The following is a 16573-nucleotide window of genomic DNA, read 5'->3' as shown; positions in this document are numbered from 1 at the left end:
TATGCCACTGTCAGTAAAACCTTACATGAATCAACCATAGTAGCCCTAGGACGGTTTGAATCCCCTCCTGCCTTGGTGTAATTTTCATAGTTTCATAGTTGTTAGAGGCTGGAAGGGACCTTATAAATTATCAGGTCTAGCCCCCCTGCACTTGGGCAGGAAAGACTGCTGGGAACAGATTACCCCAGCAAAGTGCATGTCAAGACGCTTTTTGAAGATCATCAGGGTGGGCAACTGTACCACCTCTGGGGGGAGCCTGTTCCAAACCCTTGGCACTTGACTTGTAATTTATATATTTTTATTATAATATATACTATTTATTTTTTAAAAAGCAGAATTAATCTTATGTAAAATATCTGTTGTCCTAACTAAATATTTGTACAATATTCCCATTGACATTGAGCTCCTGAAAATCATGAGAAGTGTATTTTGGCAGAATCCTGGTATTGGTGGAAGGAATCCTGATTTGATTTTTCTTGCCAATACCAAGACATTTTCTTGACAATGAAATTATTAATATTAGCATCATATGAATACGGTTCTACACAAGAATCTAAACAGTGGACCTAAATCTGTCTTCACATGTACAAAAGCTACTCCTTTAAAATGGTGGAACTGCAGTTGCCTTTCTGACAAAATAATTTCGTATGAAAGTGCTCACAGTTCTTAAAGTGTGTGTGGACAGCATGTGAGTACTGTAAACTAACAGTCATGCTTAACTATTCCACAAAGAACCCTATTTTGATTTAACTGATTGCATAGTCACATATATTTTCATGTAATGGGAGATTATATTCTTTTCATTCTACAAGTAAAAGACTGAAAGAGGTCTACACTCCAGTGAATCATAATCTTGAGTGGAGCTGTGTGTGAAATGATTATCTGCGCATTTCTACGAATGTACTGATTTTTTTAAATTTAAGAATGTGATTCCAATTATCTGTAGGCCCAATGCTGAAGCTCTTAACTTACTTAACCCCACTGATGAAAGTATAACTGCTCATGTAAGAGCAGAAGGAATAGGTCCTTCACCTCTAACGGTTGTCATTAGTTCAATTCCATTTTATATTCAAATAGCCTCATCAGACTTATTTCTTGCCACTGACTTCAACAGGCACTGGTCAGACACTTTTAAGGATACAACACATAAACTCTCCTTATTTACAGGATGAACCAAGGCAATCTTAAGTAGGTGATCCTAATTTACCTCCTCCCTTCCTTTTCCTAATTTACCTCCTCCCTCACTTTTGCATTCTGTTTTTTCTGTTTCCACCTCAGTGCAAAAAGGAAAGCAAAAGCTGAGTTTTTACCATCAATATCAGTATGAATGACATCAACAAACTGTGCATCTGTATGATCCAGCCTCTCATCTGGAGGTTTCCCAGTGAACAAAGGGCCTGCAGGATCAAGACCTGAAAAGAGTCATGTGGCAATTACTTTTTGAGAGGTCTTTCTATAATCAAAACCACAGTTTGAACAGGTGCATCTACAATCCACTCCAAAACAATGTTCATACACAGTGTAGCATCAATGACTCACCCTTTATAAATAAATTAAATTAACTAATTCATCTCATACATTCAGCCAAGCTTAGCAGCATCTACCAGAAGACTACTTAGCCTATACCCTAGAAACTCTCCCTCATCTCAAGAAAAGAAAGACAAAACAATTTGTTTCAGGAATTTTAACAACCGTCCTTATCCTTTTTCACCAAAGCTGTAAAGCATTTTAATGAGGGCAATTCTCCTAGTAAATAGTTTTTAAGATGTCTTTTATATGGGGGTAAAAAGAAGAATTTACTTATTGGGGTCCAATCTTGTATCCCCAAAGACAACATAAGACAAACAGACTTAGAGAGAAAACAGCAGCAAAATTAGAAAATGCATCTTCTGTCTCTCATGCTGAATCTTGCTTACAAACCTGTAAGGAAAAATTGGCACAGCACGTCACCCTTGAGCTGCTCTGAGACCTAATCTGTAGTGGTGTTGGACTACTGACAACATCACTTTTAGCAACCTTTCTGATGACACACTCACAACAGTGTTGCAAAAGTCTCACTCTGGTCTAACGAAGCAGGATGTGTTAAACAAAGGCAAGAAGGCAGAGAAAGAAAAGAACGTAAAAGGCGTAAAGGAAAAGGAGACATGAGAGGCTGAGAGAAGGAATCCAAATATCATACTCCAGGTTTTGTTCAAAACCTAGTTGGGTCCAGCGAGATGGTGGCATAATCTCAACCTCTTTCTGTGGGTGAGATTAGAAATTACAATTGTACCTTATTAACAACTCTTAAAATATGAAGCATCATGCATTCATGCTTGTTAACAAGTGGTAGGTGCCCTCTAATTAGCATGCTCCAGCAGACTTGATTAATTGAGTCTGCTCCACCCCATACTAATTAGTAGGCATTGGGCACATGTATAGGTACCCTGTAATGTGAAAGCATGTCCTATGTTAGTCGGGTCATGTTATCACTCTAAACCAGAAAAAAAAAAGCTCCAATAGTGAGATGGTGGATCTTGGGGTCTCAAAGATGATAATCATGACAAACATGATGATGAAGATTGCTCTGTTCAGTCCACCCATTCTCCTGGTATCAGTACAGTCTAACAAATTTTGTTAACCCAATTTCCTGTTTCAGTGTCCTCTCATGTATCAAATGCCAGGGGCCTAATTTTGTTTTTACTAATCCAGTTATTCCGGCCTTTTTCTTTAATTATTTTCAGCAAAATCTGTTGTTGAAGGAGATCAGAACTCTTTACACACTTTCATTTATTTCCCCTCAGCTGAAATAACAACAGATATAAAGCTGCTAGGTTTTCATAGGTTTTCATAACTGCAGCGGCCCAAAATTATGCCATTTTTGCAACACTGCCCTTATCCAGAATAGCCTCTTCTCTGATGACTAGGACACTGCCCAGATGGAAGAAATAGGGTTTGAATATCCTCACGAAAAGAAGGGAAATGAACCCAGATCTCCAATATGTTTTCTGACTGTCCTACCGGACTATTGTATTAAGCACCTCAACTCTTGAAAATGGTAGGATTTAACTTTCACCCCCAATCAGCATTTCCTATTGGTTATCTTAGGCAATTCCATTCTGCACATTGGCTTCAGGGAATCCCATTCTGAAACACTTAACTCTTCACATGCCATGTACCTGCCACGTATCATGCCATGTACCATGTATCTAAGCCAGACCTGTGGATTCTGCCCCGGGAACAAGGCCTCTAAAGTTAGGCACTGTAGATACCTGTAGACTTGGCCGGAAGCTGCTCCAGCATGCTGTAATTACAGTGCATTGGCATGTACTCAGTTCATCGAGTCTGCTGGAGCATGCTAATTAGCATGCTTCGGCCAGCTTCCATGTCTCCTGTACCAGTGTCCCAGCACTTGAAAATGGCAGCAAGGGCAAGTTAACTGAAGCTTGTTCAATGAGCTTTAGTTAAAGCACCCCCACAGCCATTTTGAAGTGTGGAGCTGTTGATACATGAGACTCCATGGATCCACTCTAATTGAAGTGCCTCCCCATGCCAGAACACATGTAAAAATTCCCCCAGACCCTATCTTGGTTCTGTATTCTTTATGCACCCCACTTCCTGCTGTATTCAAAATTCTCACTGAAGACAACAGATGTTTCAAGCTTGTAAGAAATACTGGTTAAAGCCTTAGGACAAAAACTGTTAAGTACAAACCTTGCACCTAACATTAGACTTGCAAATCCACACTTAAAAACCTCTTAAAGCAAATATGGTAGATCTCTGTAACTCTCACTTAGGAACTTAGCTTTAGGCAATCAAATTAGAAAATGTTAGCCAATTTTCGTTCTAAAAGTATAAGCAGAATTTTTGTGCTAGACTAAATAAATTTAGAAAGATCAAGTATTTCTAAATACCTGTTATGCTGCTTCCCTATCGTATCAAATCCTCTCTAGATTTACATCAAGAATGCATCGGCTTATTCCATATTACCGTATAGTTTTATCACGTCAGATTTGTGAATTTTCAAATTCTGGCACCCATATGGTATGCAAGTAACTATAATAATGATGAAAATATACACAAGAACATGCATACCAAGTTTAAAAGCCTTACCGGTAATTCTGCCAAGTTTGCCATTATACATCTGTCCAACAAATCCAGCTATATGAGCCCCAAGGCTAACTCCAATCATATAAATAGAGTCAAAAGAAGCTCCATCTGCCTGTCAGTAAAAGAAAAAAAGCCCATGATTATGGGTTATAGAAATGTTAACCATAATGTCTGCAATATGGTTAGTTGAACAGACCTCAGTAAACTATGATTTACTCTTCACTTTTTCCTCAGACTTGTAAGTTTTATTTCTGACTTTGAAACCCCATGGAAATTCAAAAAAAATATTTTTTATTACATTTTCTATAGTAGACATACAGTACAGCAGTTACGAAACTTTTTGACTATATAAATGCATGAAGAAAGCTAGAGTAATACCATGTTTGCTTGAATATAAGATAACCCTAAATAAAAGACCCCCCCCCGCACTAATTAGATTCTATATATGGAAAATTTATAAATTTGATATAATTTTCCAGGTATTGAATCTAATTACTGGAGACCTTGAACATGTCCCCTTCCTACTGCTACAGCAAGGAAAATAAATCTGAGGGTGGCAGCTCTTGTCCTGGCCCACCTTCTTCCCTCTGCAGCCTCTTCCTTCCATTCTTACTATCAGACCCTTCTCTCCACAAGCACATGGAATGAGGGGAAAATCTGAAAAACTGGACATGTCTACATGTGAATATTAATGGGACACAATAAACTCTGGTGCACTTTGTGCCAGAGTTTATTGATCCTGGGTGCAGCATTAACACATGTGCCTGGGACTGCAGCACATTGAGCCAGGGTAGAGCAGCCCCAGCTGGCAGGAAGCCCAGCAGATCAGCTTGGCAGCCTGGGGCTGCTCCAACCTGGCACATTGCGCTGTGGAAGGGCTGGCTGGGGGACGAGAATACTTCAGTGAGGGGCTAGCCTCATTCCCTAGCCAGTCCTGTCAGTGTCTACATGTGCATTGCAATGGAGTAAATAACTCCTCTGTAGGACAGTACTTGTATCTGGCAGTACTAACCTATGACAGAGTTAATTAGTTTACTCCGGCCTAATAGCTCCACATGTGTAGACCTGTGACGCTTCACTGTGGAGCTAATTAGGCAACTGCAGTAAGCATCTCATGTGGACGCGCCCACTAACTTTGAAATAAATTTGCTTGTGGTAATCTGCATAAAGGCAAATTACTATGAGTTCATATAGATTAAGTTAATCCAGGACTGATGCATTTCACTTTTGTAACTGCTGCAAGTTTTAGCATAGGTACTCCATAAATACAATTTTAAGCAACACTTTTGTACCTACTTATAGTATAAACCATGCATTATATTAGTCCAAAGCCAAAAGGCTCATGACTTACCATATAGGTCACTGGGTACGGCCCCAGCAGAATCAATGGCATTTTAACTCCACAGCTCAGCACTTCTCAGGATGTGTTTATAAAGGATCCATGTGCTAATTAGCCCCACTCAGGACTGGAGCCAGGTGTTTTAGTTATGAGTCCTGGGATCCTCCAAAAATGTATAAGGTGCAGGTCAACCTGGTATGGCTTTACCCACTGATGGTGGAGCCACACTAGTCATCAGTGACAGACTGAGAGAGGAGGGAATAGAGGCCTTCTTGGTGAACTGTTTGGGGCCCTGCTTGGTGATGTTTGCCAGACACTTAAGGCTAGTGAAGAAACAGAAATTACTGGAAATGGGAAAGAGAAGCACAGCTTAGCTGTGGGAGTAAAGAGGATATCAAAATATATTCAGTGTAATGGGCTCACTGTGACTTGAGAAAGAGTTGGCACTAAGCAGGACTCAGCACAATGGACATTTTCATGTATCTCATTCAGATGGGCTATACTAACCTAACCTTGTGGTAGGTCTTTTTGGCTTGTATCTATTTTCTTTCTCTCTCAGCATAGTGACCCCTTCCCACCCCCACCTCACCTCCCACCCCGGGGCTTAGCTGACTAACATTGTAATTATGTAACCTAGTTGCACTTCCCTCCTCACCCCCATCCCTCTTATGTTAGTCCTTCGCTTGGGCACTCTGTTTTCCTTATGGCTCTGTCATTTCTTCTATGATCCTTAACATTTCCTAATAAAGCTAAATCTGTTTTTGGCACCAAGGGGAGGGCATTGGGGATGGCTCTAGCCCTCCTGTGCCAGCCTAGTATAGCAGTACCTCTAGGTCTGGTGTCAATTCCCTGAAGATGGAACACCTGTCTTTAAAGGCCACACACACACATACATACAAAGTTTCCCATCAATCTGCTTGCCCGCTAGGAGTGTTTTATAGTCATGCTCAATGTTGGCTGCATTTAATCCACTTCACAGGTGGTTGTCATTACTGAGCACATGCTGCTTTTGGCATTTAATGTATTTAATGAAGTTTGTTTGTATGTGAATATCAGACAAGGAGATTTTTTCCCCATGCTGAATGGGGTGGGAGAAAACCTCATCTTATATTTGGGTAAATACGGTGTTTCTTCGCTGATTTATTTGAAGAAGACAGAAAGTACAAAAATACAGGAAATGAAACTATAACTGTCAGCTAAATGCAACCCTTTCCCCTACTCCCAATAAAATAAAAAAATACTAGTTACAAGCACTTAAGGAACACAGCTAACTGAGCAAGGCTGCCAAGCCTATACCTGCAATGAATCCTGAAGGGAGGAAATGCTTACCATGTGTAATAGATAATGCTTTCATTAAAGCTACTGCAGGACACAAAGCCAGTGTAAGTAAATCTAGAACCATGATTTGGAAGCCTCTCTCAGTCAGTCCCAAAGGCAAGTGGAATCTGAAATAGTACTCTAAGTCTGGAGATGAAGTAATAGCTAGACAGTTCCATGACAATCAATTTGCAAATATGGTATTTGAAGTTTTGCATCTTGACTTTCACCTCTTCTGTGATCATTTTGCTGTGACCTGGTTTCTTGTGACCTGTGATCTGGTTTGTACCAAGAAGGGACTGGTAGAGGAACAAGTTCAGAGCAAGATGAACTATACACATGAAGTGCAGCAACAGTTCCACTACGTTCAAATGTAAGTGCTTGACATTAGTTTTCATCAGAGTTGGAACTATGTTTTTAAAGTTATTTTAGTTTTCCATTATATTTTTATAAATTAACAGTCTTTCTTTCCCAAGTGCAGGGGGGCTGGATCAATGATCTTGTAAGGTCCCTTTCAGCCCCTAACATCTATCAATCTATGAAATACAGCTATAGTCAATACTAGCTGATCCCAACAGCCAAGCTATAATATGCCCTCTTGTGGTCTCTTATGGTCCCCACTTCTGCCTTACATAATATTCTAATTATTTTTTCCATTTGTTTAAAAACTATTTAAATCCACAGAAGCCTTTCCATTGATTTTCTTGATTTTGGCTCAGGCCCTTATTCAGAAAAACTGTTTTCTCAGCTGCTGTTAGCACTAGATTTATCAAATGCTTTCTATAATGGAGATGTGTTCTTAAATGTCTTATGTCAGTCGTTTCTTATAAATGTTTCCTATGAGTTATTTTCATAAGTGAATGTTCTTTGCACCTTATTTAGTAGTTAGAGAAGTAACATCTGCAATATTTTATTTAAACAATATATTGATACCGGTTTTTGTATGTTTCACTTGGCCACTCATTTGAAAGAGCAGCTGTTTTTTTGACATAGCTAAAACTCATTGCAAAACAAGGGATTCAAGACACAATATTGGTTCCATTGAAATAAAACTGTCATTCACTTCACTGGATGGGAGAAGAAAGGCGGAATGCACGATACAGCAGAAAGTATATACAGCATAAGTACATACAATGTTCACATCTTGATTCAGACAAAATGATGGTGTTTACTATGTTCCTCCTGTAGTTCCTTCTATATCCAACCTTTTTATAGGACACCAAAACTATGCTATTTTAATTCATTTACTTCCAGGGCAAATGTCTGACTTACCAACATCTGGTCAATAAGTTTCTTCAAGATATATGCAACTTTCTTGGTGTTATGAACAGCAGTAGCATAATTTAGAGTAGTAGCACCCCGGTTCCAATCTACTATAATGAGGTTAAAATCTTCTACAGCCAGCAGAAGTTCCTTTATCTCATTTAGCCATACTGGTGGAGATCCTGTTGGCCTGTAGCCATGGATAATAAAGACAGTCTTCTTGGTCGTATTCAGGCTAGTAGATGCTGTTACATTATGTTCACTGAGATTCTCAGAACAATTCTGGTTTTGCCTTGTATACAACAGTAGTTGCACTTCCAGATCTGTTCCAGTTAAAGCATTGCTTATACTAAGATCTGTAAATTCAGGACATTTTTTCTCTGCATCTGAAAAATATAAAAACATCACACAACTATTTAACCAGTTAGACTATGATAAAGACTGTTACCCTTTCTTTCTACCCAATCTATTACCCTTTTCTTTCCTGTTGTTCGCAAAGAATAAAGTATTTCCACTTACTCTACCATTCTGAATTCAGTGCATTTCCTAATTATGAAACATGGGCAAGTAGCACCTCTACTATGCCTTCCACTTTGCTGGCTTTTCTAGATTCCTGCAAAGCCAGTGTCTATTTCACAAGCTGGAGGATAATTGCACTTGACTTCCAATTCCAACTAAGGAGTTAAAATTCTTTGTCACTCGGCCAAATAAAAAAATCCCAAACAAATAAGATCTGGTCGTTAAACCAGACAACTTTCCATTATTGCACCTACAGATCATTTGTTCCTTTCTGGTTTTGGACTTGAGGTAAAAATCCCACTATTATGCAGAACATCAAAAAAGAATCCTAAATTGAGTCTGGAAAGGTGAATGAAAGATGTGAGAAAATGGCAATGTTTAGCATTTCTTTGCTTGAACTATGCAGTTGTAGGGAAGTACTACAATGTGAAGTTTAGCTCAGGTTCTAAATGATGGCCAAGATCTTCAAAGAGAGTTGAACCATTCATTTTTTGCTGTATGCTTCAATATCAATATGAAATGCCCAGCACTTCACAGTAGCTTTTAGTTAAGCAAGTCAATCACCTGCTGCAACTGAATCTATATGGTCATCTGTCAATAGAATGAGACTTAGGAGCTTTGGGTATAATTCCTAACCCTACCACAAGATCCCTATATGATTTTGGGCAATTCACAGTGGCCACATCTACACAAAACACTGATCGCACAGTAGTTTATTACTACTGCACAGTAGTATTGCATGGCACAAAGCATGATGTGATGCTACTGCACAGTAGTAAGGAGCTACTGCATAGTCAGCATCACCAAAAAGCCATTAAGCAATGCTACTTCACAGTAACTCTGGTTACTGTGCAGTCATTTAGTATTTGTGTATGCAAGTACTAAATGACTGCACAGTAACAACTGTGCACTCAGTGTCTCGTGTAGACCGGGTCATTCTGCCTAAAATACTGTTACCTATGTGTAAATTGGGAATAATTATACTGTGAGTAATTCTGTTCAAGAATCTGAAACTTATTAGAGGAACATAAGATTTGTTGAGAAAGATTTCTCACATCCAGGGTCCTAGGAAGTAAGGCCAGTAAGATTTCTCACATCCCACCCTAGTAACAGTAAGACCTAACTCTTTCAGAATTTCCCAGAGATGTGAGGCCAAGGTTTCAGTTCTTGATCTGATTCAGGCAGAGGAAACCTGAGTGTCCTTCATGGTGGGTAGGGCACTTTCTGGTTTTTCCATTTGAGTGTGGAATGTATAGTAATTGGAGTCATAAATAAGATACCACTTCTTAAATTACTTCAGGAGTTTCTGTACAGTGTTATTTTCAAATGGTTTTTCCCAGGGAAAAAGGAACGTGTTGACTTCTTCGTATTAATGCCTGAAAGTGAAAAACTGAACTCTTGCTCAGCCTGTTCCCAAGATACCTGCAAGTCAATGAACCCAGAGTGCATGTACTGTGAGTAGACTGCCTGACTGTTCCTTTTTCTGGAACATTACTGCAGTTCTTAAATTCCAGCTGAACAGATTAGCAAAATACCTAAACAGTGATCTAATACTATAATTGTAGATTACTTTTATGTATTGTCTACTTTGAGAATTAAGAGACTGAATGCAGACATCAACTTATCAACCTAACAGTGAAAGACAAGGTTTTACAAATTCAAAGTCAGCTGGTGGTGTTAGGCATACTGAGTATGGTGTAAATATCTTTCACACCACTAAACCCCAGAAACTTAAATAAACACTCATTGCTGAAAAAACGATTTTCAAAAGTGCCTAAGTATGGAATTGTTTTATGTATGCAAGGATAATCTAAACAAGCAGGAGAATCATGTGGACTCATTTCTACTTTCCATCATGGTCTCTTTTAGCCTAATTCAGTAGATTTCAACCTTTTCAGTCAGGGCACCCCTCCACAACTTTTTTGAATTTAGCAGCACCCCTAGTTGAAAACCACTCTTGTTCTGTCTCTGCTTGCTGCAGTGGTTCTCATGTACCACACTCCACACTCCTGACTGCATTAGGCTTTTCTGATAAATCTAAAGCAGGCAGGAGCAGAGGTATAACTAATGAGTTTTGTGCCCTGTACCCCTGGGGTATGGGGAGTGAGGGAGCAGGGGGTGGTCTTTTCTGCCCTGTGTGTCCCCACACCCAGCTTCTCTAGCTGGACAATACAAACAGTTGCTCCAGCACAGCAGGACTCCTCTAGATGAGCAGTGCAAAGGGCTCCTGCAGTCCAGCTTGACCACTCCAGATGGACAGGGCTGGAGCTTTGGCTGCAACACATGCTTTTGCCATGGCCCTTTCTGGTCTGACTCTGTACACTCCTTCTGGAAACAGGAGGGCACAGTTGGTCCCACCTGCCCATCGCACCTCTATTTTCTGGAAGAACATGTGGGATCAGATGGGGAAGGGCTCCAAAAAGAGCGCTGGCTCTAGTCACAGCTGCTCCCCAATCTGTCTCCAGAGGAAGTGCAGGACATTTTACCCTGGCTGTGGTGGCACCCACGTCCTGTCACCCCTGGAAGAGGTCTCAGCACATGGTTAAGAATCACTGACCTAATGGCACACACGTTCATATCAGATTTGAAAAGCATCCTGATTTCAACTGTGTTAAAGTTCTGAGGAGCTAACCTCAGGCCCGACCCCTATTAAGTATCATCTGTTATAGCTATTTGTTATATAATTTGACTTCAGCAAAGATAATTTATATTGCCTAAGAATCTGGCCCCTTATACTTAAACAAGTTTCTGTCAGTTTCTTTTGTCACAAGAGCTTTGTATAGAGCAGCAAGAACACAAACTGTCAAATCCTTCTTCCAATAAGCAGAAAAAGGAACAGTGTCTCTTCAGTTCCTAAATGGTAGTTTCTCATGTGAGTTTCCCATAAACAGCTCACGTGAATTATTTACGTTATTAGTTTACTTAGAATTCTGTAAACTGACAACAAAAAAACCCTACCTTAATCAGAGAGGATGTAGCAGACATTTGGAAGAAGTGATTGCAGCACTTTTGTATCTTGCAATCAAGTGCATTGTTGAGACACTGAACAGGATTATATATCCTCCATACTGTTAGACACAAATCTAGAGGTACTGAAAATCTCCAGTGCACTGCATGGAATCATGAAGATTACAGGCCATTTTACAAAGGTATTAAAATTTGCAGGAATATTTTGATCCATATAAAAAAATGTCACTTAGGAAAGGCAAGAAACCATCTTGATGATGAGAGCTTATTTTCCAAATCTATATCAAGATAATCACGCAGACTTAAACAATTTAGAGATTCGAGACCAGATAATTTGTGGAATATATGAGAACCAGGACAAAGCCATTTTATTGCAAGAAATAGATTTAACATTGCAAAAAGCAATGAATATTTTCAGGGTTAGTGAAAACCAAAATGAAGGTGGAAGTGACAGAACAGACTCAGAAAATGTCCTCTAACTTTCTGCCCTAAAATACCTGGGAAGACACAAAACTTCTACCTTCTCTTTCTTTTGTTCATAAAAGTGACTGTAACTATGAATATTGTACATTTGGGATACTACAGATTCCTGATTGTTTTAAGTAAATACTAATCTCTTTAGAATGAAGTCATTTGAATGTTTTATTTCTTTCAATTCAAAATGACTTATTTTTAAAGTAATTTGTACAATAATGATTTACCAAGCTACCTCCTTCTGGGATAATATGACTCTCTAAATGGATTAATTTGTAAGAGGAGACAACTCCACATGTAGTCTTTAGCATGCTGATGTACAGCTGAGAGTTAGCCAAATCAGGAATTCTGAACTGTTCTCTTGCAGTTACTTTGCATTAGCAGTATCAAAAGAACCTGGAAAAAATCTGACACTGAAAAAGATCCTGAAATTTTAATATCATGTAAAATTTAATTTCTGGCTTTCAAATCATGATTTAATGTTATATACAAGGTGAGATAACTAAATGTAAAATCTCCTTCACACATGCCACTTACACACCCACAGCAACATGCTGAAGAGTAATTTTACTTATGCATTACATTACATATTCCCTATTCATGCCTATTTATACAAATAGTAGATGAACTTTTTCTACTATGCACAAAAACCAGCTGTTCTCTCTCTCTTTGTATCGCTGCACCTTAGCATTATATTTTATTGCATATTTTTCAACTTATGTAGTGAATTAAGCTAAGACACCTTAAAAGTTGAAATGCTTCTTGATATCTGTGGGCTTATTTTGCATTCTAATCATTAAAGCTCAAGTCTTGCCTCACTTAAGTTTGTATAAATCAAGATTCACTTCACTAAAGCAAATGGAATTACAGGGACCTCGTATGAATGGGAAATCAGTAGGGCTGCGCGAAGCTTTGGGGGCTGATTTGATTTGGAGGAGTTTCAGCCTGATTCGGTGGCTGAATCTCCAAATCCGAATCAAATCAGGGGACCAATTAAAAGGTCTGAATCAATTTGAAGCTCTCTGAATCTTCAGAAAAGATTCAGAGAGCTTCGATGATTCGGACAGTCCCTGGTGGCTGCAGCAGGGAGCTGCAGCCAGACTAGGAGCTGGTAAGTAGGAGCGGGGTAAGGGGGGCTGAAGGGGGGCACTGGGGACCATGGGGGGACCTCTGCCAGCCCCCAGCCCCTGCCTGCTCCCCCAGCCCTGCCATGGCTGCTCCGCCCACCCCTGCTCCCAGTGATTTAAAAAAAAAAAGCCCTCACTCAGAGGGTACTCCTGGGCGGTGGGACAATCCCCGGTGTCCCCCACTGCCCCATGCCTCATGAAGAAGTAACTAAAGCTATAAACAAGACATGGTATTTCTTGTGGGACTGGTTGTGCCCCATTGTCTAGAATGGAGAAGGTATGGGGTTGACATCTCTACACATCTCCCTTCAAAGTGGCTGATTGCACTGCTGCTTTTCCACCAGTAGGTGGCTGGAGAGAGCACACATCGCAGCATGCCTGGTGCTGGTCAAGTTCCATAGGATCCCTTGACGGCAAGTGCTGACAGAGCACCCGCGTTTACATTTTGGGTAGGTGGTGACATTTTGGTAGGACTGATTTTGGTGTTGGTCACTGTGTAGCTTGTGCCTTTGAATATCTGCCCTTATTTCTGGTGCACTGGTGTGGCCATCACTGATGATAAGCCAGAGATTTCACCAGCAACACCTGCTATGGATCTGTATATAGTCATAGCCTAGCTGGCCCAGTGTCATTAACTTGTGGGACCTCAATGGCTGCTGCTACTCCTTTCATTTGCCCTCAAGAACAAAGGTTAGGGGAGAAGCTCATGTGTACTTGCTGCCAAACAGTGGGTGGGGCTGTGTCTACATCTGGCTTGTACTGGGCAGCAGTAGATACTGCTCCCCTAAAGCTGTTTTGGCTGCAGCTCGGCATCTGGCTGAGCGGATAGGGGGTCGACTCCAAGTCATGAAGCAGTGTTTCTGGGCCAAGGAGATAAGCAGAAACTGGTAGGAGCAGATTGTTTTGGCCACCTTAGATGATAGGCAATGGACATGCAGAAGTGTACCTTCATGGAGATTTGTGCCAAAATTGCCTTGCACATACAGCCTTGGTCAGTGATGATGAGTTTGCTCTTACCTGTAGAGAACTGTGTTCCTATAGTTATTCCTATCCCTATGGGGGGCTGGACTCGATGATTTTCCAAGGTCCCTTCCAGCCCTAATGTCTATGTCTGTACAAGCCATTGCTGGGCTGAGAGAGTGGGCAGGGGACGGGCCTGGCCTGGCTGATTTGGAGATTTGGCTGCTGGCAAATCTCAGAATCAGATTCGGCCAAATCGATTCAGGACAGTAATTGGAATCACCGAATTGAATCCCTTTCCCCTGAATCCAAAGCCAATACTAGCTGCTTCGCATAGGCTTAGAAAACAGGTCTATGGAAACATAAAAGTCTCTCCTTTTGGGACAATCAGACATAGCTGAAATCTAAGAACTGAGCAGTATGCTACACAAAAGGAACATATAACTTAGGTGTTTACTTAAAGTATGAAATTAAACACAAAGGTGTTCACTGAAAAGTAAACAGAAAAAAATATGATGCCTGCTTTGTACAAAGATATGTACTTTGCATAGTGGAATGAAATTAAAACTACAGCATGTGGTTTTGAAATATGAATAAAGAATTTTAACTGTTCAGCAGTAACAGCTAAGCAAACAGGAAGTTTTTCAAATTCTTTAACATTCATTGATAAGTATCATTGCTCACATTGCTTTTTATCACATGAGTACTCAAATAGGAATTTTTATACAAGAAAAAATTAGAGCTATCAGTTGGGCAATTAGTTTAACTCTTATAAATCTATCGTTTCATCTAGTTCTGTGAGTGATATTTCGTCATGTTCATTTACGGGTAATAACTTTTGCAGGTCCGACAAAAAAATTCGTAACTAATTAAACTAATCATATTTTGATCAAATGGACTTTAACAAACAAATGTATAGTGCTTATAAAAAACACTGATTCCTGCCTTCTCATTATCTATCTATCTATCTATCTATCTACTTCGAAAGTCTTCATCCTTAGTAAACAACTGTTGAATAATATCAAATTACTTCAGAATAAGTAAAACACTTTTCACCTACCTTCAGGACACAAAGCATATGTAGTCATACCAGTTTGCGTACAAAGTACAGAAAGAGATAAGGTATCATGCTTCTCAATATTTACTTTAAGCTGAAAACCTTTGTAATAATTCAAAGAAATCAGGTTAACTTGACTAAGTTTGCTATATGAATTATAATTGGAAGGTTTGTCATACTTAATCATAATTGATCATTTATATTTTGCTGTTTAAAACGTTATTGTTCTTTGCTTGGAAAAAGGTCAGAAGTAACTCTTACTGGTTTCCTTACCTGATCCCACCCAGCACATCAAACAGATGAAGAAACAGGACCTCAGCATATGGAAATAGTGAACGTTCACAATGGAACGGAGAAGATTTGACTTGTTCTTTAGAACACACTAGCTTTCCCTTTACTGTGACAAATGCTATTGATAAACTAGATGTGATGAAGAGCAGGAAGTTACTTTGCCAAGCTTATATTTAAGCTTCTGCAATTCATGGCTCCTCCTATTTACATAATTAAGGAGGTAAGGCAGTTTCTCTTTCTTCCTTTTTTTTTTTTTAATTATCAGTTGTCCTCTCTTCTTAGGAACTATTGAACATGGGTCTCTACTTTGCCAGCCATCAAATATGTGGAATCCTTGAGACAAGAGGAACTAAATGTACATCACTCTGTTTGCCCTCTCTGCTCTGATGAAATGCCAAGACAACCCACCCTGTGGTGTGTTTGAAGATGTGTTATACAATGGGCAAAGAAACAAGCAGAAAAATGTTATTTTGGTTAGGAAATTGTTTCTCTCGTAGGGCTAAAAATGGAATTTTAGTAACTGCATTCCTATAAATGCCCCCTAAGAAAGATTGCCTTGTGATCTTTCTGAAGATTTTCCCTCTAATCTAATCCTATACATTTTCAAAGAATATAAAGCATGCATCTAGAAGTCAGGACTTCGGACTTATATTTCTGATGTAATCATTTGCCATGTTATTTTGGACATTTAACATCATTCTGTTTGTTTCTCCACCTATAAAACAAATAAAATATATGCATCCCATGAGGGTATTGTGGAACTTAGTCAGTTAAGACCCAACTGCCTTTTGGCTGCAGGAAAACTCATAAAACCAGCTAAAGTGTGTGCACAGGGAGAAATCTTAACTTACATTTTCCACGTGAAGATTCCTTCATGTTTATTCTCTTGGATGACAGGTGGGGCCTCCTCTTCTTGTCACTACAACAGGCCACAGGAACAATTCATTAAAGTCCAATGAGAAACCACATCTCTGAAACCATGGCCTGATGTCCATGAAAAGGTTCCTACTCCTAACAAAGCCATACTGTTTGGATTTCTGCCACTGGTAGCTGCTCCTAAGAATCCCTTCTACAGTTACATTACATTTCTATTTAAAATAACACAATGGACAGAGGATAGCAAATGGAACTACTCATGTCTGGCAGATGGGGAAATGTCTGCAGTTTATG

General features: G+C 39.6%; 1 protein-coding gene across 2 annotated transcripts in view; it reads right to left on the bottom strand.

Annotated features, from left to right (window-relative positions):
* Positions 1 to 16411, bottom strand: part of LIPI (lipase I) — a 32414-nt gene extending 16003 nt beyond the window's left edge. Inside the window, exons 1-4 of one of the 2 annotated variants that reach the window (XM_019525603.1) lie at positions 16255 to 16411; positions 8018 to 8394; positions 4093 to 4201; positions 1311 to 1412 (exon numbers count right to left, since the gene is read on the bottom strand). In XM_019525603.1, coding sequence (XP_019381148.1) covers positions 1311 to 1412; positions 4093 to 4201; positions 8018 to 8394; positions 16255 to 16279 — 613 coding nt within the window. In that variant the 5' untranslated portion in view covers positions 16280 to 16411. Of the gene's footprint in view, positions 1 to 1310; positions 1413 to 4092; positions 4202 to 8017; positions 8395 to 15385; positions 15611 to 16254 lie in introns of those variants that run through there. The other variant, XM_019525602.1, reaches the window with a different exon arrangement.
* Positions 16412 to 16573: the final 162 nt, after the last annotated feature.

Source organism: Gavialis gangeticus, unplaced genomic scaffold, assembly GCF_001723915.1.
Source record: "Gavialis gangeticus isolate Ggan-Ray unplaced genomic scaffold, GavGan_comp1, whole genome shotgun sequence".
Classification (NCBI taxonomy): Eukaryota; Metazoa; Chordata; order Crocodylia; family Gavialidae; genus Gavialis; species Gavialis gangeticus.
Note: the sequence above shows the minus strand (reverse complement) of the source record. Positions and strands in the feature narration are given on the sequence as shown.